This window comes from Labrus mixtus, chromosome 16, assembly GCF_963584025.1.
Source record: "Labrus mixtus chromosome 16, fLabMix1.1, whole genome shotgun sequence".
NCBI lineage: Eukaryota > Metazoa > Chordata > Actinopteri > Labriformes > Labridae > Labrus > Labrus mixtus.
This window is the reverse complement of record NC_083627.1, coordinates 2,418,588-2,443,107: the sequence shown is the minus strand read 5'-3', so window position 1 is coordinate 2,443,107 and position 24,520 is coordinate 2,418,588. Positions and strand designations below refer to the sequence as shown.

Here is a 24,520-nt window from a genome sequence, read left to right as displayed (position 1 = left end):
AAGAAAAGTGTTTGGGTTAGTTCAAAATGAAAGCTTCTGCATACACCAATCAAAGTGCAGGGATCAGCACATATCATTCTGGTGAGTAAGAGCTTACAGGAAATCTAAAAACACTGATCAGGGCCACATCAATAAATCTAACTGATGAACTGAACCATCACATATGTGAAAAGGAACAACCCAAACAAAGCATTCAAAAAATGCACCTAAATGTTGTCAACACGGGGAGTAGTTGGCAACCTGAAAAAGTCAGCAAACACACACACATCACTTATTTATTCACTGGATATGATGCACTATGGCTCCCAAAAACATACTTATTTATTAACTATGTGTTTCTTCATCAGGTGCTGTACAAAACCATGGAGTCCCACTCGTGGGCTGGACTTCAAAGTAAAGCAAATGAGATTGAGCAGGTGAGTAAAAGTAGTTGGCAACCTGACATGTAGTTGAGCATGCTGCAGCAAACAAAGGGAGTGGTTCTATAATTATTCTTTACAGTTTCATAAAGTTATGACTCCAGATATTGAATATTCTGTGATTTATTCTGATGGATTTGTCTCCCGCTCACAGGGAGAGCTTGGAGTCTCAGGGCCCAGAGGAGAGGATGGTCCAGAGGGGCCAAAGGGTCGTGTTGGACCCCCTGGTGAGCTCGGGCCACTTGGATTGGTTGGAGAGAAGGTAAAAGCTATTTAATCACGGCAAAGTTTTCTTGATTGGCTATTTTTGGAACGTGAGATAGGTTACTGAAATGTGGCATTAATTATTAATTTTCCTTTGAAAGCTAAATTTAATTTAAACTAGATTTCATATTTCAACATTTCCCACAAATAAATGGAGATACTTCCAATTTTCTTAAAATGAGGTAATGCGTCGGGCAGAAAATAAGACTTTGCTGCCCTCTTGTGGTTTAATATGTGTCTGCTGTTTAGTGAAACATATTTATGAATACCATGTACAGTTTATTAGTCATATTACAAATACATTTGGATGAAACATATCCGTTTATTTTTATTTTGTTATTCCTTTTTATACTTTAGAAGGTGCTGCACATAAATATGCATTTCTCCAAACATTTTTGAAACCTGTTTTGTTAAATTGAAATGACTTCATCACACCTGATGATCAACTTTATCTCATAAAGATTCATAATAATATATTGTTTAATGTGATTATACTACATTTCTTGTAAAAATCAGTTTGTGTGAAAGTTTGGAATTATTTCTTCAGAATTACAGATGTTGTGACCATCTAGATAAAGGTGATTATTTAATGATGTCATCATGTGATTGCAGGGTAAACTTGGTGTGCCTGGACTTCCTGGATATCCTGGAAGACTAGGACCAAAGGTAAGAGAAACAAACACTGCATCTTTCATCCCTAGCCACTCATGAAACATGACTTTTGATTTCACATGCCTATTGATGGTAACAGACAGTGCTGACGTTAATGTTGATTTGTTTTTTTTAGGGATCTCTTGGATTCCCAGGATTCCCTGGGTCAAATGGCGAGAAGGGAACAAGGGTAATGTGATGACTCTTTGAGAGATTTTGTTGAAACTATGATTGTAAAAGTGACAAAGGGGCGTTAATAATATCGATGTTGACATTATGAAAGCTGATTTATGATCCCTACACACATTAGATAGACTGGTGGTCTATGTAGAGTCCTGTAGAGGAAAGTATAATCCTGAAGTCAGTGTTAGACAGTGATGTGAAGATCATTTCTGTTTGACTCAACTGTTTGTTTGTTTGTTTGTTTTTTCAGGGTCTTAGTGGCAAAGCAGGGCCCAGAGGACAAAGAGGACCCACGGTACTATTTCACATTTATGCACTTATTCTAACAGTTAATCACTTTGTAAATTCTTATTATGATAAAGGGACACAGGGCTGGAAAGCAGAGTTTCACTTCCCTCTCTGAAGTTTAAGAAAGGATACAGAAGTATGAGGGAGAATCTTATTTCACCTCTGACTACACCCGTCACAGCATCACAGCTGTCTGTAGATAGTCTCTGTCAGAAATGTTCTCTGCTGCACCTGTAACAACACCCAGTAGTGAAGTCACAGGGTCTCGTAGAATACAGGTACATCACTGCAGCAAATAACTATTTCAGCACCAATTTCATTCTGAGACAAGTGGATAAAGAGGAGAATATCTATTGAACTAATTACTTAATGATATAATATGATCTGGCTTGACAAAGATTTTTGGCGCTTGGACTCTACGGGGGGATTTGACTGCATTGAGCGGCAGCAGGATAAATCCCCCCGTGGAGTCTGGACACTGGTCGTGGCTGATTACTTGCTAAAATCAGATGGTTGATTAATTGATGGATTCTGTGAAAACTGGGCGGTGAATGACGGAACAGAGAGGAGAATCATATTTAAATAGAGAGTGGAAAGATTAGAAGCTAACGCTGAAGGTGAGACACCATGCTATTGGATAGATGAGACCAGCTGATGAGACAGCTGATTTCCCAATAACGACCCCAGACAATGAGAGCAGGGTGCAGAGTAAGGGAACACCTGTGGATGCAAAATAAAGTCTCTCTGACTGAATGTACACTAGAGATTTATTTAATCAATTCAAAATTGATTGAACATAAATTTAATCGTAGATAGCATGACATTTACAAAATGTTAGTCACTCATTCTACATTCTGTTTGTTCTCATCAGGGCCCCAGAGGGCAGAGAGGACCGAGGGGCTCCACTGGGAAATCAGGAGCAAAGGTTTGTCTTCACAGTAACTTTGTCTAGATTGACCTGAAACATTCTGTCAAACTGTTTTGATGATTATTATTATTGTTGAAAATCAGTCTCGTTCATTTAAATTATTTCACAATGTGAGGATATCGCTCAACAGTTCAAATATAGATTAAAGGTTTTTTTTACTGTATTGTCGTTCTTAGGGAACATCAGGAAGTGACGGCCCTTCTGGTCCACTTGGAGAGAGGGTAAGTGCTTCATTTTCATTTTGGAAACCGTGTTCTGCTGCGTAGCACTTTATCAGAGCAAACATTTCAACCTCTGCCTCATTTTGCCAAACTGACCGGTGCTATTTGGTTTCCTTTTTATGATCTTAATATTTGATATGTTGTTGCCTCACCAGGGATTGCCCGGGCCTCAGGGAGCCAACGGTTTCCCAGGACCAAAAGGACCTCCTGTAAGAACACATTTCATCGACTTTTATAAGACGTGGTATCACACAAGATATCTGTAGTTCATTCTTCCAACGTGGTCTTTGGTTTGATGTTCCCTCTTTCCTGCTGTCTTCTCTTGAGACAAAGATTTATTTAATATTTGATGGCTGACGGATGTTTCCTTGCAGGGACCCCCAGGAAAGGACGGGCTGCCTGGACACCCTGGGCAGAGAGGAGAAGTTGTAAGTTTGTTTTTTCCCACTTCCACATTTGGTTCAGTATCTCAACTATATGAACTAAAGATTAAAGTGTGGTAACTTCATTGATTAAGAAGTGCACCAACAAGAAGCAAAACAGTAGATAATGATGGAGCCCGGCCAGGCTGGAGGCGGAGCCAAAAGCAAGCTTAGTGTTCATCTCTGCATGCTCCAGGAGGGCTGTAGAAAAGATGCCCAGGTTTATTTATACATGCAGCCCCTAAGATATCATGTCAGTGATCAGTTTGTTCTCAATGCAAACCACACACATCTTAAAGGGGCATTTCTGCTTGATGTCTGCAAAGCTGAAGAAGGCCCTGTGCTGAAACACGGCTGCTGCTGCTCTAATCAGATAAACTTACTTTGAAGGACATTTAGTGTACTGACTTTTTCGTCTCTCCTTTAAACCTACACATAAAGATGGAAAACAGATACATGACTTCTGTAGTTTATGTTTCTACTGATTTCCATGTTGAAAATATGGTGGGATGGATTTATATACCATATAAGCTGTCTTTAAAATCCAGGCATATTAAAAGCCACACATTTATAATAATCCCAGGATTCACTCACAGATTATAAATAGGTTGATTATTATCTGTACTATAGTATTTGAATCAGTATTTCTACATTGTTTCTTTCTAGATGGTAACTTGAAGAATCGTTGTGACCTTTAAGTATTTGTTCACATGTTGCAGGGGGTTAAAGGTTCAATGACTTGTAAATGTTTATTAAAATGAATTTCTCTCCTCCAGGGTTTCCAAGGTAAAATGGGTCCACCTGGGCCTCCTGGAGTTGTTGGACCTCAGGTAAGTTTTCCATCATGGTGCAGAATTTTCCAGAATTTTTAGAATAACATAAATTTTCAGAATAATGTCATTTGACTTTTTTCTTTAATATCGGACCTCCACCCTTTCTTATCTTCTTTGACCTGTATTTCCACTTTGCTCTCCCACATCCAGGGTCCATCAGGAGAGACCGGCCCCTTGGGTGAGCGTGGCCACCCTGGACCCCCAGGTCCACCTGGAGAGCAGGGACTTTCTGGTCCCTCAGGAAAGGAAGGTACCAAAGGAGACCCTGGACCCCCTGGAGGGCCTGGGAAAGATGGACCACCAGGACTGAGAGGCTTCCCCGGAGAGAGAGGACTTCCTGGAACCCCTGTGAGCATGACCAATAGAAATATTGAGGGCAGATTTTCCAGTTATACAAACTGTTATGTCTTTGTTGGATCACTTGTATAAAAGTGAATTGGATAAAATTGTCTCACAGAAATGGAGATTGATCAAACACTTTGTGTCCCTTCTTCTAGGGAGGTGGAGGACTGAAGGGAAGTGAAGGACCTGCCGGACCCCCTGGACCTGCTGTAAGTTTAAAATAAAAACGTTTACCATTTATAGGAGAAAACATTACTGTGCTATCTGACTAGCTAACTAGTTTAAGTTTGTCAAAAAGGGATACAGGAACAGAAGTTACTTTACGTCAATCAGTCAATGATCTGTGTTCCTTTTGTTCTGTAGTTCATGACTTTGATACTCAAATTAATGTAAAATCTAATAATGGGATGATGTGTTAATAAAATAGTTTTAGTTTGTTCATAACGGTACATCCCAACACCTGCTGTAGTCCGTACTGTCTTCATGATATTGTGTTTTTCCAGGGATCTCCTGGTGAGAGGGGTCTAGCTGGTACTGCTGGACCTGTTGGACCTCCTGGCAGACCAGGCCCTCAGGGGCCTCCTGGACCTTCTGGAGAGAAGGGAGTTCCTGTGAGTATTCTGGAAATGTTCATCCATTGAGCAGTTTGACATTTTTTATAAGTTTTCAATCCAGCCAAAGGAAAGTGATTGACTGTTGATCTTCCTCTTTGTTCTTCTTCTCTTATTAAGGGTGAAAAAGGCCCTATTGGCCCAGCAGGTCGTGATGGAGTGCAGGGTCCTGTGGGTCTGCCTGGCCCTGCTGGATCACCTGGAGTACCAGGAGAGGACGGAGACAAGGCCAGTAACTCTAAAAAAACACCTGTCACCTTCTTTTTTTTTTTTAAACTTTCTTTATTGCTTTTACATATTAACAACATTTCCACTTAGCAATGTCCATACAGAATGTTTGTGTGTTTTTCCAACAAGAACAAGATAAACAAACAGATACATACAAACAATTAGACCCCTCCCCTGGCACATATCCCCTAAAGAGAAAAAAACAAAACAGGGTTGATGATAACAAAAAGTAGGTTCTCAGTCTAGATTAAAGTGACATTCTGTGCTTTTGACATGTGACAAAAAAGGATTCCAAGTTTTTCCAAAGGACCTCTCAGATCCAGACAGGGTTTTTCCAGTTTAAGAAAGTGAAGCACCTCTTTGATCCAGTACACATGTGTAGGTGGGGCAGAGGATTTCCATCTCAACAGAATCAGCCTCCTGGCCAGCAGGGTTGAGAATGCTACCAGGTCTTTTTTTATTTGAGGGAAGACAAAGTGCAGAGGGCAACACACCAAACAGAGCAGTTAAAGCATTTGGAACAATAGTTTTCCCTGTGACCTTGGATAACACAACAAAAATGTCAGACCAATATGTATTCAACGAAGAGCAGTGCCAGAACGTATGTACATAGTCAGCCGATCACAAAGAGAAGAAACTGTATTAAATATTTTGGACAGCCTCACTTTAGTGCAGTGGGCTCGATGTAAAATCCTGCACTGAGTAAAGCTGTGTTCAGCACAAATAGATGATTTGTGTACCCTCTGCAGGATTCTCTGTCCCAAATCAGCCTCCCAAACAGCTTTGAGGGTATCCAGAGAAGAGTTTGAGCTGATCTTATGAATATTTGAATAAATGACAGATATTGCACCCTTCAATGATGGAAGAGGCTCCAGAAACATATCCAATTCTGAGGTGGGAGGGAGGGTAGGGAAATCCAGACGCAAAGAGCGAACAAAATTACAAATCTGGAGGTACCTAAAAAAATGGCCTTGAGGTAATGAAAACTTTTCAACCAACTGTTGAAAAGACGTAAATGTTGAGTCTATGTATAAATCTTTAAAGGTTTTTCGGCCCAGCCTAGCCCACATAGAAAATGTACTGTCTAACAAGGACGGAGGACAGACATGATTCGCTGAGACTGGAGCCCGGAAAGAAAAGGTTTGAAGCCCAAAGAAGCGTCTGAATTGGGTCCAAATTTGAAGGCAGGAGGCAACAATAACATTTTTTGAATAAGGGGAAGTGGAAGACAAAAGAGGCGAATGTAGTAAGGACTTCAAAGTCAACGGATGAGCTGAATTTGCTTCGACAACCAGCCACAATGGAGGGTTCTCCATATCCTCATAGCAAAGCCAGAAGTTCAAGTTCCTTATGTCCGCTGCCCAATAATAAAATAAAATGTTTGGCAGAGCCATTCCACCTAACTGGTGGTTTTTTGTTCCAGATAAAATCTATTATAAGGCTATCTACTGTTTTGAAAAAGGAAAGAGGAAGAAAAATTGGAACGCACTGTAACAAATACAAGAAGCGTGGAAGAACATTCATCTTAACGGAATTAATTCTAGCAGCAACGGAAAGATTGAGTAACGACCATCTTTCAAAATCTTGCTTGATTTGTTTAAGCAGGGCGACAAAATTGTGTCAGCCACGTAAACTCCCAGATAGACAAAGCCTGATTTAGATATTTTGAATGGAAATATCTTTAGTGGATATTCCTTGGCTAATTTATTCACAGGAAAAATTTCACTCTTTCCCAAGTTTAATTTATATCCTGAAATCTCACTAAAAGTATCTAAGATTGAGAGGACTGCAGGAATGGAGCGAGATAAGTCGGACAAGAACAATAAAAGGTCGTCCGCGTAAAGGGCGACTTTCAGCTCCACCCCATTTCTTATTACACCACAGAGATCGGGGTGAGACTTTAGAGCAGCTGATAAAGGCTCCATAACCATGGCAAATAGAAGAGGGCTTAACGGACAGCCTTGTCTAGTGGAGCGAAACAGTCGAAAGTATTCTGAGTTTGTGCTATTTGTTCTAACAGAGGCTTGTGGAGATGAATATAATAACTTTACCCAAGAAACAAATTTTGCCCCAAAACCAAATTTTTTCAAAATAAAAAACAAGTAATCCCACTCTACGCTATCAAAAGCCTTTTCGGCATCAAGAGCTGACAAGGCTTCGGGAAGAGTTTTTGAAGGAGGGTTATATACTACATTAAATAAATCCAGTTTGGTCATGTGAGATAATTGACGGTAGGACACCCTCTAAACGAAGAGCTAGAAGTTTAAAATCCACATGTAACAAACTGATAGGGCGATAGGAGCCGCACTGTAGTGGATCCTTGCCTTTCTTCAGAAGCAAAGAAATACATGCCTGATTTAAAGTTTGAGGGAGCGCACCAAGAACAGAAGCTTCGATAAACATCTCTAACAAACATGGGGCTAACTGTTTCCAAAATGTTTTATAAAACTCAGACGGAAAGCCGTCCGGACCTGGGCTTTTGCCACTCTGTAAAGATTTGGCAGCCGTCTCAAGTTCGAGTGCTGTAATAGGGCGCTCTAGCTCCTCACTCACAGTTTGATCCATAACAGGAAGGGTCAACTTACTGAAAAAAGACTCAAGTTCTACAGGGATATGAGAATGGTCAGAAGCATACAGTGATTTATAAAATTCCATAAACGTTTTATTCATTTCTAATGGGTCTGATGTGACACCTGAATCTGTTTCCACTTAACTGGGATGTAGACATTTGACGCAATCGGTGAGCCAGTAGTTTACTAGTTTTATCTCCCTGCTCATAAAACTTTGACCTTGAAAGAAGTAGAAGCCTGGTGGTATGTTGAGAGGTAATAAGATTATACTCTGTTTGTAAAGACACCCGCTCCTTATAGATTTCTGGTCATTTTGAAGCAGCATACTGAGAATCTAATGCTGCTGTACGCTGGGACAGTTCGGCCAATTTCAGTCTCATAGATCTCTTTTGGTGTAGCTCATAGGAGATCATTTCCCCCCTTATAAAGGCCTTCATCGATTCCCATAACACAGAAGCCGAAATATCTGGAGTTTTATTAATTTGAAAGAAAAAATCCAAACGCTTCGACAAAATCTTTATCCAAGAGAAGTCGTGTGTTAAGGCGCCATGGTGGCCGTGTGCTTGTGAGTTTCTGAACCTGTCACCTGTTAATCCATACCTGCCAACACTCCCGAGTGTTTCCTGTATTTCAAGGCCATCTCCCGGCCTCCTCCTGTTCTGTTATATCTCACGGGAAAATCCCGGCCCTACAATCTTAGTATGAATAATCCATATTTCGCTTACATTCGTTTTTTATATGTGTCCTAAGATACCAAAGTTGCAAGATCATCTATTAGTCATGATAAACACAAACAATCAACATCTACATCAGATGTCGACCGCAGAGATGGACTGAATCATTTAGTTTTATTATCGTGAGGATAAGTGTGCAAAGCAGCTTTTAATAAAGAGCAACAAAGGAGGTTACCCTTCTTTCACCAACCTTCATAACTTTAGGACACGCAGAGGCAAGGAACGTCTCAACGTCCCATCTTAAAGGAAGAATGTCACATTTTCATTATGTGACGACTTTATTGACTTGATTAACGCACACCTCCGATCACCCCCACCCTCTTGTATTTTTAACCTTAATGTAGGCAGCTATGTCTTCATCGTTTTTGTGTCTTGTTTAGATAAATTGGGTGATTGAGGTGTGAATTCTCCATGCTTTAATCAGACATGATGAGTCTTTATTTTGAAACTTTAACGGGGATATTTCATTGTCTCTACAGGGTGAAGTTGGAGAACATGGTCAGAAGGGCGCCAAGGGAGGTAAAGGAGAGCATGTAAGTGACTAACGTCAAGCCCAAAATGTATTTCTGATCGACAACATTCCTTAACAATGTAGTTTCTTGTTTATTCTTTCCTCTGTTTTGATGTTATGCTTACTGCCTGTGGGCTTGTTTTGTGTTTGTTGGTAGGGTCCTCCTGGTCCACCCGGGCCAATGGGTCCTGTTGGTCAGCCTGGACCTGCTGTAAGTACCACCCTGAACTCTTTAAAGATAAAATAGGGTTTGTTGAACTTGTAACTGATGTTTAACTTTCATTTTGATGCATGTAGTGTTATTTGAGTTTGGGGGGATATGGTGGATGTCACTGCTACACTCTCAGATCTTTTATCTGTTCTGAACAAACGGGTAAACAATTCATACATATTCTTACATCAGAACAACTAAGTTAAAACATGAAATGTTAAATGAATATAATGATAAGATTGATGTTTTTTTCCCGGTGAACTTATTGATTTATCTAAATGTTTGTGTCTTTAATTTTCTTCTTCTATGGTGCAGGGTGCTGATGGAGAGCTTGGAGCCAGGGGCCAGCAGGGACCTTTTGGATCCAAAGGTGACGAAGGTACCAGAGGATTCCCAGGAGCCCCAGGACCCATCGGACTGCAGGTCAAATACAAGCAACAATATACACTACAGCTACAGAATCACTGAAATCCTTAATCACTTCTTACTTTAGACTTTCATGTAATCGCCCCATGAACAGAGGCTATCGTCCTCCAAGCAGACGGCCTGGTTTCCACTCTGACCTCGCTCTAATCCCTGTTTCTGACTTTATTCTCTGTCCTATCAGTAAAGACATAAAGCTCAAAAAATAAACTCAGGCTTGAATTTTGAGTTGTAATCTTTAACTAAGTTGTTAATCTAAACAAATTCTTTGTGTAACTTTTACTCCTTTTCTGCAGGGATTGCCAGGAACTTCAGGTGAGAAGGGAGAGACTGGAGATGTTGGACCCCTGGTGAGTTTCATTACTCTACTCTTTTTCTTTTAATTCAGTTACTTGTTTTGTCACCATGAAATCATAAATCTTGATTCAAACCTGAGCCTCTTTACTTTTCCAGGGTCCACCTGGACCTCCAGGCCCCCGTGGCCCTGCTGGACCCAACGGTGCTGACGTGAGTGTTTACAGACTTTATTTTTTTAAATGAAAAAATGCGTTGGTAACATTACAGAGAGCTGATGTAGAGCCCAGTTATCTTTTCAAAAACTGTAAAAACCCCCCCACACTTAATGGTTTGTTTGTTAGGCAGATAATGTAAAAGTTTTGTATCAGATGACCTCAGATAGTTTCAATTGAATTCAAACTTTATTACAGACTCAAGGTCCACTTGTAAAATATTGTTAATGTAATTGAACAAGTAACTGTTACATAAGCTGGTCAAACAAATGTAAACTATCTCCAATCTATTAGCAGATAATATTTATTTGGATGTGAATTTATCTTATTTTTATTTATTTTTCTGCATATTTTTCAGGGTCCTCAAGGTCCTCCTGGTGGTTTGGGTAACCCTGGCCCTCTTGGAGAGAAGGTGAAGGGTGTTTTTCTGGCATGAAAGCAATATTTCTGAGTTTTAAACTTTCCTTAAAAAAAGGTTTAATTTGGATCTAAATAAAAACGATTCTTTCCACAGGGAGAGCCCGGTGAGGGAGGACCACCTGGAATTGGAGGAGAGCCAGGAAAGAAGGTGAGTGTCGGACTCTTACAGCTCAGGGTAGGAGATAAGGAGGCTGTGGCTCCGCTGACAGGATGATCTTTCCTACTGCGATCTCACATTAGCTCACCATGACTTCACTGAAAATGTACGAGGGTGCTGGTGCTGACCATCCGGTCTCATCATGTCCTCAGCTTCAGCACCACCAGGGTCTGGACTCCATCGGGGGATTTATTCTGTCCACGCTCAGAATTGTCATTCTTCAAACATCAATCACCCCCATAGAGTCCAAGCGCCAAAGGATTTCTGTCAAGTCACATTTCCATGTTATCCATTATAATAAATCTTTTTTTTCTTCACTTTTCTCTCCTGATTTAAATTCGACTACCTATCCAAAAATATCACTCCAGAGGCAGAGCACAACATCGACAGCTGTTCTTCAGAGATCTAATCAGCATCAAAACTATCCTAAATATCTTCATCATCATTATCAAACAAAAGCATCATCATCAATAATATCATTAAGGTGGTAGGTGGTCATAAAGAGCTGGGTCTTTAGCTTTTTCTTAAAGGTGCAAAGGGACTCTGCAGATCAAATGGACTTTAGTTCCTTTCACCAGTAGGGGGCGACAGAGGAGAAGAGTCTAGTTAATGAACTAAAGCACAGAAACAGGAAGTGGTTATGGATCATGAACTGATGTCAAAAGGCTCAAAGGAACGGTAACAAAGGTCAATGTGTGATGTTGAAAAGGTTTTTTTATTTTTATTTTATGTCAGTGACCGGAAGTACTATCACTCTGTGGGGCTACGCCCTTTACATTTACAGTCTAGGGGGCTCTGGGGTTCACAAGTTTAGGGATTCATAATATTTACAGTCTATGATTCATACCAATCAGTCAGTCATCAGTGATCTGTTGATAAGCACAAGAGAACACAGATGATGAGGAGTCCATTCTTTTGTTTTAACTGGTTTAACTGGTTTAACTGGTAACAATGGGAAAAAGATTAACCAAGATAGATCAATCACAAACATTATCTAGTTATCTAAAAACTTCTCCAAATCTGCTACTGAATTAACACAGAGAATAACTCATAAACTATTTCAGGGTAACTCACATATTTTGAAGAAAAGTAAAGAAAACTTTAAACGATATGATAAATTATATGATATTAAAGGTTAAAAGAAAACAAATGGAGGTTATGTAATATATAAAAGGTCAAATAATATAAATAGATGTAAAATAATATATAAAACCAAGTTTAAAAATAAGAAAAACTGTTTTGTCTTAACTCGACTTCAGTGCAGTAACGTCCTGTGGCCACATGAGGGCGGTGTTGTTTTAACGGCTCACTCAGCAACATTCAATCAACTGTAAAACTCACACAGAACAGCAAACGAGTGCTTCCGGTCAACGGTTTTTAAAAACAGCTTTCTTCTAACTAACATGAATGTATAACGTTGATCTTTTTAACAACTTTAACAGAACAAATAAACTAACAAGATACACAAGGAAACTTTACAAACTTTCGCTCTCCCAGTCACAACAAAAACAGAAATAAAACGATGTGTTGTGTTTTATTGTGTTGTTGTAGTTTTCTATCTGTCCACTAGAGGGAGCGCAGTGTCAGTCTCTAACAGTCTATGGTCAGTCCTCATGGACTTATGACTTGAGCTGAAGGTACTATAATCTTAATAGTTTAAATTAACTGAAAAATGATCAATCAGACCATAAAGTATATTTAATAATATAACAATATGTATTTGGTGTGAGCTGATATTCTAGTTATTTCATGTCATTACATAGTAAAAATATGTCTTTTCAATTGGCACACACATTGTCTCTCTTCTTTTTTAATGTCATTATGAGGCTACAATAAAACAAAAGTCACTGAAATTATTCATCAGTTAACTTGAACTGAACATTTAGCTGTAACGTGTCTTTCACTTAAAACCCAGAGACTAAACTCTGCTGTATTTTCCTGCACAACATGAGAGAACTGTGTGTCAACCACTCAACTGAGCCAAGTAGCCTACTGATTCTGTTGCTTAGTAACTTCTGACTTTGCCTCGTCTGATATTTCACTGTGTTAATCCTAAAAAAGGATTTCATTGCAAGAAAGCAAGTTAAAATCTTACTGCAGGAATATGACACAAAGTGAACTGACAGTGTGACACATATTTGCAGTGTATATAACGCACACTGCGCTCCTTGTGCCTGGACTTGTTAAAGTACAATCTATAAATAAGAAAACAAAAACATCCTGTCAGTCAGCGAAGAGATGAACATGTCTCAGTTTATTTATGTACAGAAATTCAGATGAAAAGAAGGAGTCAAGTACAGAGGCATTTATATTTCTGAGAACTTCAGAAAAATAAGACTGACAACTCTAAGTATGTTTGTTTAAAAAACAGAAACTGACAGAAACATTTTTGAAGAACAGAAAAAGCTGCTCTAAAAGTTACTAAAAGAAAAACAAAATCCTGCTCCAAGATTGAGCCTGTAAAATATGTTCCTGACAGTTAGTCTGTGTGCATCTCATAAAGCAGAATTCCATTTAAAAGCTATTGATTACTAAGCTATTTCTTTTTATGAATAAAGTCTCCAGTCAACTTTGTTTCTAAATAAATAATCAGTTTTAGCATACAATACTCCAATCTCAAGTCAAAGGCGATTTAAAAAGAAAAAACGGTTCACGCCTAAATCACAAAATTGTTTAGTAGTTCCACCAAACAAACAGTGCATTGTTATTACAACATTGAACCATCTTTGTTAGCCTGCCGGTAAAAGTGACTTCTGGATGTTGAAATTCAAAACAGCCTTCAAGTTAACGCCAGCCACACCGCCTTTCTAAAAAGATTACAACAAAAACGGTTGTTTACCTGCCGAAAATCCCAACCTAGTTTTATTAAAGTCACACAAATAAGAAAACTTCATATTTAACAAAAGTGTTAACACAGGAGTTAAACCTCTCAGCTGCCGTAGATGTCTTAAGGCCAAATTGTTCAAACACGAAGCAGTTTTGCTTTTATGACGTGGAGGTGGTAAAGCGTCACCTGAAAAGCTTCTTCTTCATGAATTTAGAGTAAATGTAAGAAACATTATTGACCCTGCTATTTCAGAAACTCTGGCAAGTCAGATGTTTAGTGACTTTAGAGAAAAGGACCTGAACACCAAAAGAAATCAAAGGTACAAAGATGTAATTTGGGCACAGGTGAGCAGACGAAACAAGTCCTCACAATTTATTAGCAGATTGGTCACAAGAAGAGAAAATGAACACGATTACAGAGAAATGGATGAAAAAAAAGACAGCACACATGGGGACAGAATATAAACTATTGTGTAACTATGTTACATTTCTGTACAAGTGGCCAACCCTTTAAAACAAGTACATGAGTACACAAGTATGCAGTAAAGAAGTACATGAGTATGCAGATGCTTGTCAGCTCTCCTGTATTGCATGCATTCTGTATTCTATGAACCAAGGTGCTTCTGCGTGCAGACTGATTTTCAACGCCTGCGTTAAATCTATGAGGAACTTATGAGGCTGAACTTGTGGCGCCCGATCTTACACTCACACATGTGCATGCATACTGGACACACTCATACAGTTCTACACCCACACACACACACACATGCACCGACACATACGCCCAACATACACACACTCAAACATACGCGTTTCCCCTCGACCTTCTATTACTCAAGAAAAAAAACTGAACAAAAACTAAAACACGACTTCGCCCACACCAGTCTTTCCCACAATGAGGGAATAAATTAGCTCCATAAAATGCTTCTTTATAAAAGAAATATAGATATTTATATAACTGTACACCTTAACTATACAGCGTAAAGACAAGGAGCACGGAAAGAAGGGAAATGATCTCCAGAAATAAGACAGATTCTGGCAGTAGCACCCTTATCCCTCCAGACACATGCGTCACTCTTTTTTTTGTTGCAGGAGATGGAGCATCCCCGGCTCTGGACAACGAAGGCATTTCTCTCAAAAATGGAGGATCTCGTAGTGAGTATCCTCATTTCCATCCATCCATCATCGGCTTTTCTTTGTCCAGGACAGGACTGGATGAATGAGACGAGCGCAGGGAAAGCCCCATCTCTCTCTATTCTTGGTTGAACACTTGTTAAGTCAGACCAGTTCTGCCCAGTGCTGCTCTCGTCTGATCCGTCCTGCGGCTCAATCGTTGCTAGCTCTGCTGCAGTGTAGTCCAATCAAAGCAAAACGCTGTGGGTCTCTTGTATGACCCTTTCACGGAGAAAACCCTCTGCCTCTCAGCCTGAGTCTGAGTCACTTGTGTCTGAAGATGAGGAGGAGGAGGAGGATGAAGAGGAGTCTGAGGAGGAGCTACTGGCGCTGAGACGTGATGGCTGAGTGTTCTGCTCTGCTGCAGGTTTCTCTGCTGGAGTAAAAACAAAAACAGTCAAGATGGTGATGATCATGTTCAGCATCAACTTGAGTACAAAGGAGAAGTCAAACATACATTTAAGTCAAAGTGACCGTAGAAAAAATGAACCCCACAACAAGATGCTGCTCTTCCTTCATTAAACACTTGAAAACGTATTTTATTGGATGAACTTTGGATGTCTGTGCACTTCCATGTCTTCTGATATTTTGTTCTTTTTAACTATTATTGGATAAATTGTCTAAATGTACATAGCCAACAGGCATGTGACGTAAACATCATTCTTCCAAATTCTTTCTGACCGCTGGACACGTCATGCAGTTTGACCCAAACACTGTATCATATATCATTAAGGGAGGACTTACGTTTGGTCTTAGCAGGCTTCTTTCCAGAATTCAGCTGACCACTGACATCAATCAGCCTTCTCTCCAGCTCAAGTTGTTTCTCCAGAGCGAGCTCTTCTCGGGACTTGCCGGCAATGTTGTTTTTACTTGCTGCATACAAACAGAGGTAAAGATATGAATGATTTATAGCTGGTAGATTACACTGAATATTTCTGCTGCCTTGGTAAATGTACAGGGAAGTAACAGCATATTTATACGTTTACAATGTTTACTATTAATCACCTCAACACATCATGTTTTGTTAGATGTAAACCATAACCTATAACTATTCTCCAATAAAAGTCTGTCTGATATCACCATCAGCAGTCAGAGAACTGACCACTATGCATGCAGTGTATGAGTCCCCTGCATGTAAAAATCATCAGGCTACAGGAGACGCCAGATACACCAACATGACGGTTGAAGACGCATTATATAAGATTTACATTAAGTGTATCAGCAGCACCTCGTCTCTGTGCTCATTAATTGCTGTGGCTACATGTACACAATATTTATGGCTGTAAGAAAAATACCACACTGTCAGTTTTCTTCAAACATCCTTCAGCCCTAGTGTATGTAAAGTCGATCTATTAGTTCATGTTACTAACCGTAAGGCTTCCGAGGTTTCTTCCTCAGACACGTCATGACGTATCTCTCCAGCTCCCGCAGCGTGGACGGCTTCAGTGTCTCAAAGTCGATCTCGATCTCCTCTGGGTTGGTGTCTCGCAGCGAAGGCTCGCGAGACTGGATGATGTAAACAACACGGCCCAGCTTCTCACCGGGCAACTTGTTGATGTCCAGGCTGAGTTGGCGCTTCTCGTCATACGACATGGGTGCGGTCTCCTCCTCTTCATCGGAGTCATAATGACTAACAATGGGATCAACGGGCGGCTGAGGCATGCTGAACGTCATGGCAGTCTTTTTGGATCTGAAAGTAACAGAAGGAAAGTGTTAAAGAATGACTGAGGGATGGTCTTAACGCACAGAGACACAATATCATGAAAGATGTTCCGTTTACAACTTGCTTGATTTCAGTCTCTGTGCTGGAGAGAGAGGCCCTTCAGTGAAAGCACAACATGCATCTCACACTTCTAATTCCTACATTGTCCAATAGGTGTCAGTACTCACTTGCTCTTGTTGTTTTTCTTGCTTGGTGCTTTCTTAATCGGGATTACAGGACAGGCCGGTGCTCTGTTGGTCTTTGTTTTAGGAGTTTTGGTAACCTTAGGGGCCTTTGCCGGTTTAATAGGTGGCAGCTCTTCCTCTATCCTTCGATGCTTCTCTTTTTCTACTTTTTTCTTCTTTTTCTTGTCTTTCTTCTCTTTCTTCTTCTTGGGTTTGACAATGGGGCCCTGGGAGAGAGCAGTGAGCTGCTCATGCACGGCTTTAAGCTGGAGAAAGAAGAAAGACGAGTCAGGAAAAACAGACAAAAGCATCTTTAACACAAATGCCTGTGACATTTGTATTTCAACACTTATGAATATCTTGTTTCCTGCTCTGATGTGTATGGACATTCATGATATACAAACCTGTTCCTGCAGCTCTGCAAGTCGGTTTGCCCTCTCCTCCTCAGAGTCAGAGCTCGGGCTGCTCTCACTATCCTCGCTTTCACTGCTGACCTCACTCTCTGATGATGACGAAGAGGAGGAGGAGGAAGATGAGGAGCTAGGGGGTGCTGGAGGTTCATCTGGCATCTTAGCAAAGCAGAACTCAAAGACATCCTACAGGGATTAAAGAAGCCAGTTTAAAAAACAAGTCCAGTGGTATGACAATGTAGAAAATAGGTAATATTCTGATTATATAATTATGTCTGTGCAAAAACAAAACAAAAAATATTTCAGGGAGTATATTACCTGCAGTTTTCTGGCCATGGACACCACATCATGATCAGGAGGGTTGTACTTGTAACAGTTGGAAAACATCAGTCTAACATCAGCAGAGAACTGCTGAGAGTCACGATACTCTCTGCCATCCATCTTCCTCTAAAAAGAGAGAGAGAGAGAGAGAAGGGGGTTAAATGAAAGCATTGGGTGAAGAAATATAAAGCAAAGGTGTATTCCTGTTGTCTGGGGCCTCTTGAGGACTAGTTGACACCTTGTACTAGGATTTGATCTCCATCAGAGAAATAAACAATGATGTTGTGTTTAGCTTTCATACACGATACATGTAGTTCACTGGCTCTTGTGTTATGACAAATGCTGACACCTGTGTGTGACATGTACCTTGATGGTGCTCAGATCCATTGGCTGCTTTATGATGTCATGGTAGTCATGAAGACCAAGTGTGGAGGCATCAACAGGCTTGTAAAACGGCCAGGCATACGCTGCATGCTTTTTTGACAGCAACTCCTTCAGGACCCCATTGCAGTACCGCAGCTGGGGGCTCAGCTTGCTGCGGCGCACCGGTTGTGGAACCAAGGAATCTGGTAAATCCTTCTTAGGAGGCTTAATAGGTCGTCCACTAACTACTCTCCTGGCCGCTGCTGTTGCTTTGGTTCCCATCATTACTGCTCCACAGCCCATCCCCATCCCCATGCCCATCCCCATTCCCATCCCCATTCCCTGGCTGAGACTGAGGGCTTGGTTCATTCCCAGGCTAGAGTTGTGGTCCACCCCAAGAGAAGTAAGGGTGAGCGGGGAGTCGTGCCCACCTCCCATTCCCAGGCTGATGCCGCTGACTCCCATGGTGCTCATGATGGGCATGGCCATGGTGGTTGGAGTTGTTGTGTCTGCTTTTCTCTTCACGCCTTTTTTCTGATGTAAAAAGAAAGACAAGCAAAAGGGGCCAAGTCAGAGAGCCGTCTTTGTTGAAATCATTTCAAAACAAAGCTGTCAAATGATCACTGGGTGAATAATATAATGTCATTATGTCATTACCTTAGTGGTGGGCTGCGTGGGAGGATGACTTGTTATGGTAGGGATGCTCTGTTCAGTTGAGAGGGAAAGGGACAGGCTCTTGGTCAAAAGTGTCTGTGGGGGGGTGGAGAGGATTGAGTCCGGGGTTTCTGGGGTTGGAGGTGAGTAGGCCGACTGTGACACAGCTGGGACCTGATGAGCTGTTGTGACTCCTCCAGAGACTGAAAGATAGGGGTGAGGACAGGGTCACTTTAGAAAAGTAAATGTGTAACATTTACTGGAATGATTATGGAAATCTACTGTAGGTGGGATGACTACAGATGTTATTTACAGCCAGTGCTTACCTGCATTACCTCTTCCTTTCCTCCCAGGTTTGCTTGGTTTACTCCGTGCAGGGGGAGGTAGCAGCTCTTCCTCCTCCTGAGGCATCTGAGCCACTTTCTGCAGGAATGCCTTCTCCAATGACTGTGCCATGAGTACAATGTCATCTGTGGGCTGCAGAGAAGGGTTGACATTTTTTTTTTAGAACAGCTGGAAGGTAAAGCTTTGACAATGTTAAAATTAAGGTTGAAAACACGTCTTTATGGATTAAAATATTACATTAAACATCTGGGAAGCTACAAAGTCAACGATAATATCCAGTGTGATGGCTTCCCTTTAATAGTCCCATCACTGAGCTTTGATACACAGGGGAATCGGGTTGTGCTAAATTTCTTGCAGCCCGTTTTGTAGCATGTTGGCTAGAATACCAGTAGAATCCTGGCAAGAAGATGCTGCTTCATGCCAGGATGCCTCAGGCAAAGATTTTCTCAGTAAAATCGACCCACAATAACTTACCTTATTATAAATGTAGCAATTTGTGAACATGGTGTTAAAGTCCTGCATGCACTCGCTAGCACTACGGTAGTAATTATTTTCCAGCCTCTTCTTAATAGTGCCCATGTCCATTGGAATTTTGATGATCTTATGATAGTCCTGGGGGAAGAAAGAGACACTTTATAGACAAGAGAAATACTTCATATGGCTAAGTGGTGGATGGGGGGTTTGGGGTTCATTCGGACAGGAGGTAAAGTCACACTTCTTGGCACACTTACAGGCAGACTGAGCTTGACGGCATCCACAGGTTCATGGAAGGGCCAGGCAAAGTGGTGCCTCCACAAAGACTTGAGCAGAACTTTCTGCAAGAACTGAAGTTGGTTGGTCATCCTTCCCTGGCGACTTGGGTCCTTCACCGGGGGCTGAGGGGGTCCAAAATGGGCCATCTGATTGAGGGGGGGCATCCCAGGACTCTCAAAGCCCTCATAAAGCAGTGATGGTTTTCTGATGCGTTTTCCAGCTGTTCCAGAACTTTGTTCCATCGTTGTGACCCCCATTATGCCAAGCTCTACCCCAACATGGGAGCTGTTGAGAATAGTCAAAACCAATTCACTGTTAGGATTCAGATTTGTATCAGCAGCCGACATATAATAAATACAATCATTATTGTCCATTATTTAACAAGATGCTACAAAATCCACAAACCTATAAATGATGGAGTATGATTGTTGTTCATAAATAACGCTAATAACAAGAACTGTCTACACTTCATTTGCATGAACTCAAATGGAGGTCTTTCAGATGACTTATTTTAGTTGTTCTTCTTATTTATCAATATTGTGATTGATCATACAATTCAATTTAAACAATACCTGATTAATGTTGTCCACACAGTATAGGCAGAATCATTTGTGTTACACATTTGTCCCAAAACTGTTATTTATATGAAAACAGTATTTATTGATTACAGTACGTTATCACTTCGGTCAAATCAATCTTGCAAACCCTCACACTCTCAAGCACAAAGTAAATCCCCTTCACATGGCATGCAGTCAGTCATGCAAGCCACCTTCAGATTACCAAAACTGTGCTCCCAGTCGTGAAAGGCATCATCAAAGATTTCTGTTCTCTATTTCACATCCCAGAGTAATAAACAGAGTACTCTCTCACAGAAGTGTTTGGGTCGAGTTTCAACTGACATGTTTTTACTGTAATGAGGCTATTCCAGGCTCCGTAAATAGTCAAACCTTTTCTTTAAGTTTAATCAGAAACCTGATTACGAGCTACTCATTCATAGCATGGATGCTGCTGTGATGCCTTGAACTGCTTATTGTGTCCCTGAGACTCTGCAACGCTACATGGATAGACGTGAAATGTGGCTAAAATAGCTCTGCCCAAGGAGTGTCTGGCAATCCCGCTGCAATGGTCCTTTCATTTAGAAGAACTTGAGCATGTAGAATACTGTCCCGCCTTTTTCAGTCCACAGTATCATCAATTACATAATGCTGTGTGGCTCTACATTTGTTAACATCCTGCAGTGACGGCACAGAGGAACGAAGTGCCTATTCAGCACAGCAGGAACCACTCACTAGCAGAAGAAGATTTGTTGTAATACAACGAAAATGCAAAATTCTGTTAATTTTGAGTGAGGCTTGTACTCAACCAGTATTTTCCTGGTGTTATACACGTATTTGAAAACCGCTATAAATTTTATGCAGCATGTGTATCGTTATCTCAACTTCATACTTTAATGGTAGAATAAACATAGTCAGAAGGCGGAGGACATACATGTCCTTTATCTACATATAGTACAAAATTGAGGGATTTTGTATTTTTAGTAGAGTCCAATGACCATGACATGGCCAATCTGCACCAAACCAAAATTCCAATAACGCTGTTGGTCATGTCATCTGCTGATGAAATAGTGGGGCGCCAACCATTAGAATTATGCATAAAATGTATTGTATTATATTATATAATTATATCAAACTTCAAATCAAGAACATTAAATTGGGTTGGATGCTCATGATGTCAATGCATTAGATGCAATCTGTTTATTAAAATAAAGGACACCATATTTCCATAACATACAGGATTTGAGATTTACCTACTTGTTTAATCCTTCATGAGAAGCAATCCTTTTTGAATGATACAAGTTTTGGAAACACATTTGACAGTTAGTGTACTTTATTATATGAAAGGAAAGTAACCATGTACATAATATTAACAACAGACATGTTAGCTATAAATAATGTAAAATTTTATGAACAAAAAAGGTAATATAGGGGAAATAAATTATATAAACATAAAACATGGCTAAAACTAAAAGCTGCTAAAAAACGGTAAGCTTACAAAATAAGACTTAGTCAAAACGCGTAAGTTAAAAACAAAGTGATTTGACCACATTGCGTTGCTAACGTTGAGTGACACTGAAGGACGTAACCAGGCAACCAAATGAAACACCCAACACATGGATCCCCTGCGTTACTCTTTCAGCGACAATATCGATAACAACAGAGATCATAACAAGACCTGACCACGACAACACTGTAAACAACTCGCAATAACTCCAGAAAGTTATCCTTCATCTACATCTTCAGTCACTCGGCTTATAACCGTCACCGGGACAAAGTGACGTTTCACTTCAACAACAACAACAAAGACAACATTGGGCAGAAACGCCGCTTTCAGTCAGACACAGTGCGAGGGGAATGAGTGGCAATAAAGCAGCTGTTAGACACAGGAGGTCTTAAGTCTACGAGGCTAATGCTAACAGTGCTAGCATCAACTGCCAGGCTGGGGGGAAGAGAGCGGCCGAAGAGGCGCTCCGAAGATGGCGCCGAACGAACAACAGTCGCAATCTGTTACAATTTAGTGTATTTCCACAACATGTATTACGATTGTACCGCTTGAGCAACGCCATAAACCTCCTTATACGGCATTTTCAATGTCCATTTAACTCCTCTTCTGGTATTTATAGCAAACACGGGCTGCCAGCAACGATATTTTAGTATAATATGAATAACGCTTACAATATCTCCTCGGATGGGTAGCTGAGAGTCAATTATACCGGTAGATACCTGTCAAGGAGCGGGTTAACAGCCATATCCATCAGGATGGATCCGGATTCTGTTTATAGCTAGGCTCAGACCTGGATCCGACTCTGTTCGAGGGTTTCCCGGCTCCCCGCCACAGTGAAATCCTTTGATGTACTCGTTGAAATGGCGACTCCGCGATTGCACCCGTTCTTATAAAGACCGAACATTTACCCCATTGGACAGGACTCCTCGAACTGTCCACGCCCTCTGGATTTCCATTCGCTGCTTATGGTGTCAGTCAAAATCACCACGCCCCTAGCTGCTGAGGCTTAGCTGACAGACTTCTGGATCAACCGGTTCGCACGGTTCTGCTCTCGGGAAAGGAAATGAAAGAGAGTATTTAATCGAGACTGTTGTGTATTATAGAACCGCCGTCGTTACTGGTTCCACGTTTTAATCCTGTACAAAATACTAATGAAGCGAAGCCGTCTATCTCCTCATCATATTTCACTACGTCAATGTATGCAAAACGACTTCGGTGATTGGTCAACGCGGTTGAAACGCGGGCTTCCAGGGTGAATACCAAGACAGCTATTGGTTCTTTCACCAGGTCACGCGCATCCCTTAAGATCGAAACGCCTCTCCCCACGAGCTCTATTCGCATTACTGCCTTTCAGAGGAGAAGCGCAGCCGCCATTTTGAGCACAATGACATCGTGTCATCTGAGTATTTCTTACAATATCTGCAGTCAGACAAACCGCCAAACAGCCCATGAGCAAATGGCCACTTTAAGTAGGTGCCTCACGCAGCAGAGAAAGGCCATCTTTTAAGAACAAAATGCCTTCTTGGTCCACATACCGCAAAAGAACTGGAGGGAATCCGGGTTAACAAGTCTGGCCATTTGATTAACAGAGACTAAAAACCTGTTTTCAGTTCAAGCAACTGAAAAAGACCACACCTAGCATTATCGCGAGATCTACCAAGTCCCGCTGAATGACACAGCAGTTTTGTAATGACCTCTCCCTACATTTGTCAAAAAAAGTAAAGGCTTTTACCCAAAGCAAACCACTAGAAAATCACATTAACTACTTAAGATGTAACAAAACAGAATATCTAGATCTAAAAACCAAGCTTTTAAAGTCTGAAAATTCCTAACCAAGTTTTTTTTCCCAATCAATATATGAAACAAATACAAAGCATGCTATTCCTACAACGCCTGATTTCTAATCTTTAAATTTGACTTTCTATACATTTGACTATCACAAGAACGGTTACCTAACCACATGCGCCCATCCCCCACAACAAGGTTACAAATACCCTACAATGTCACTCAAACAAACCAGAGTCTTGCATCAAAATATAACATAAGTTTGAGAAACTTTTGCCCTAGGAAAACACACAAAAATAAAACAACTTTAGTTAAAAACGACAGTTAAATGAGCCAAAGGACAAATAAATAAATCTTAAAAGTATTATATAAAATCATTGAAAATAAATTAAACATAAATGCCGCCTGGTAAAATCCAAAAATAATGTGAAACCTTTCTTCAAATTATCTTCTTGTCCTCCACCTCGATACTTTTTAACCAACACATTTCCCTCAAACATGTCCGCCTTCTTCTTCCCCCTCTCCCTGAGCTGGGGGGAGGGGGGAGGGGACTCACGTGACAACATGAGCGCAGCTGCTTATCAAAAAGTTGAACACGTGGCATTCCTCAAAAGGCCAATAAAAATATATCCACTACACGGTCCTCCTGAAAAATGTCTCATCCGCGTCCATGTCCTGCGGTTTGTTTGTTTTTACAAGGTATTAACCTACATTTTGGGATAATGGATCCAGAAGTTACGAACAAAGAACATACTCGCGTGTGGAGCTGGCTCGACCCGATTGGTCAAAGCTTACCACGTGACAAGAAATGATTCAGCGCTGTTTCCTGCGCTGTTTTCCAAACCTCTTCTATTTTAATCCACGTTTCGTCGTTATAATCCGTAACAGATCATGTGTAGGTTCTGAGTTTGTCTCACAGGGTTAGAAATTCTGTTTTCTCCAGGTGACGGTGGCTGTCGATCGCGTCTGTCTGTTGCATTACGAAACATTGCGCATGCGCAGCTTGCATTTGACAAC

General features: G+C 40.8%; 2 protein-coding genes across 5 annotated transcripts; one reads left to right on the top strand and one right to left on the bottom strand.

Moving 5' to 3' along the window:
* The first annotated feature begins 498 nt into the window (after positions 1 to 498).
* Positions 499 to 11,240, top strand: LOC132991467 (collagen alpha-2(XI) chain-like). Its single transcript, XM_061060251.1, has 20 exons — positions 499 to 681; positions 1,296 to 1,349; positions 1,471 to 1,524; positions 1,768 to 1,812; positions 2,677 to 2,730; positions 2,910 to 2,954; positions 3,110 to 3,163; positions 3,329 to 3,382; positions 4,153 to 4,206; positions 4,360 to 4,557; positions 4,707 to 4,760; positions 5,055 to 5,162; positions 5,283 to 5,390; positions 9,174 to 9,227; positions 9,363 to 9,416; positions 9,732 to 9,839; positions 10,136 to 10,189; positions 10,293 to 10,346; positions 10,707 to 10,760; positions 10,863 to 11,240. The coding sequence occupies exons 1-20, from the start codon at positions 514 to 516 to the stop codon at positions 10,980 to 10,982; spliced, it is 1,548 nt and encodes a 515-aa protein (XP_060916234.1). The 5' UTR covers positions 499 to 513; the 3' UTR covers positions 10,983 to 11,240.
* A 2,844-nt stretch (positions 11,241 to 14,084) lies between these two features.
* On the bottom strand, positions 14,085 to 24,520 carry brd2a (bromodomain containing 2a). Of its 4 annotated transcripts, none has more exons than XM_061060308.1 (12): positions 22,438 to 24,519; positions 19,636 to 19,942; positions 19,379 to 19,516; positions 18,886 to 19,036; positions 18,563 to 18,762; positions 17,909 to 18,439; positions 17,540 to 17,668; positions 17,216 to 17,407; positions 16,815 to 17,077; positions 16,295 to 16,614; positions 15,669 to 15,797; positions 14,085 to 15,297 (listed from the first exon to the last, which is right to left on the bottom strand). In XM_061060308.1, exons 1-12 carry the CDS (start codon positions 22,467 to 22,469, stop codon positions 15,173 to 15,175), a joined length of 2,517 nt encoding a protein of 838 aa, XP_060916291.1. In that variant the 5' UTR covers positions 22,470 to 24,519; the 3' UTR covers positions 14,085 to 15,172. The 4 variants fall into 4 exon arrangements, 3 of the variants coding, with proteins under 3 accessions (XP_060916291.1, XP_060916292.1, XP_060916290.1); XM_061060309.1 differs by having other exon boundaries at positions 14,085 to 15,300; positions 18,895 to 19,036; positions 22,438 to 24,518; XM_061060307.1 differs by having other exon boundaries at positions 14,085 to 15,300; positions 22,438 to 24,517.

What these genes read in the sequence shown, in the direction of transcription:
- LOC132991467 (XM_061060251.1), top strand. Translation starts at nt 514, where the DNA reads ATGACTCCAGATATTGAATATTCTGTGATTTATTCTGATGGATTTGTC. An exon ending in ATGGCGAGAAGGGAACAAGG is followed by an intron (nt 1,525 to 1,767) that starts GTAATGTGATGA and finishes TTGTTTTTTCAG; the next exon opens with GGTCTTAGTGGCAAAGCAGG. An exon ending in CTGGGCAGAGAGGAGAAGTT is followed by an intron (nt 3,383 to 4,152) that starts GTAAGTTTGTTT and finishes TCTCTCCTCCAG; the next exon opens with GGTTTCCAAGGTAAAATGGG.
- brd2a (XM_061060307.1), bottom strand. Translation starts at nt 22,469, where the DNA reads ATGGATATGGCTGTTAACCCGCTCCTTGACAG. An exon ending in CCGTCAAGCTCAGTCTGCCT is followed by an intron (nt 19,517 to 19,635) that starts GTAAGTGTGCCA and finishes TTCTTCCCCCAG; the next exon opens with GACTATCATAAGATCATCAA. An exon ending in AAGAAAAACAACAAGAGCAA is followed by an intron (nt 16,615 to 16,814) that starts GTGAGTACTGAC and finishes TGTTACTTTCAG; the next exon opens with ATCCAAAAAGACTGCCATGA.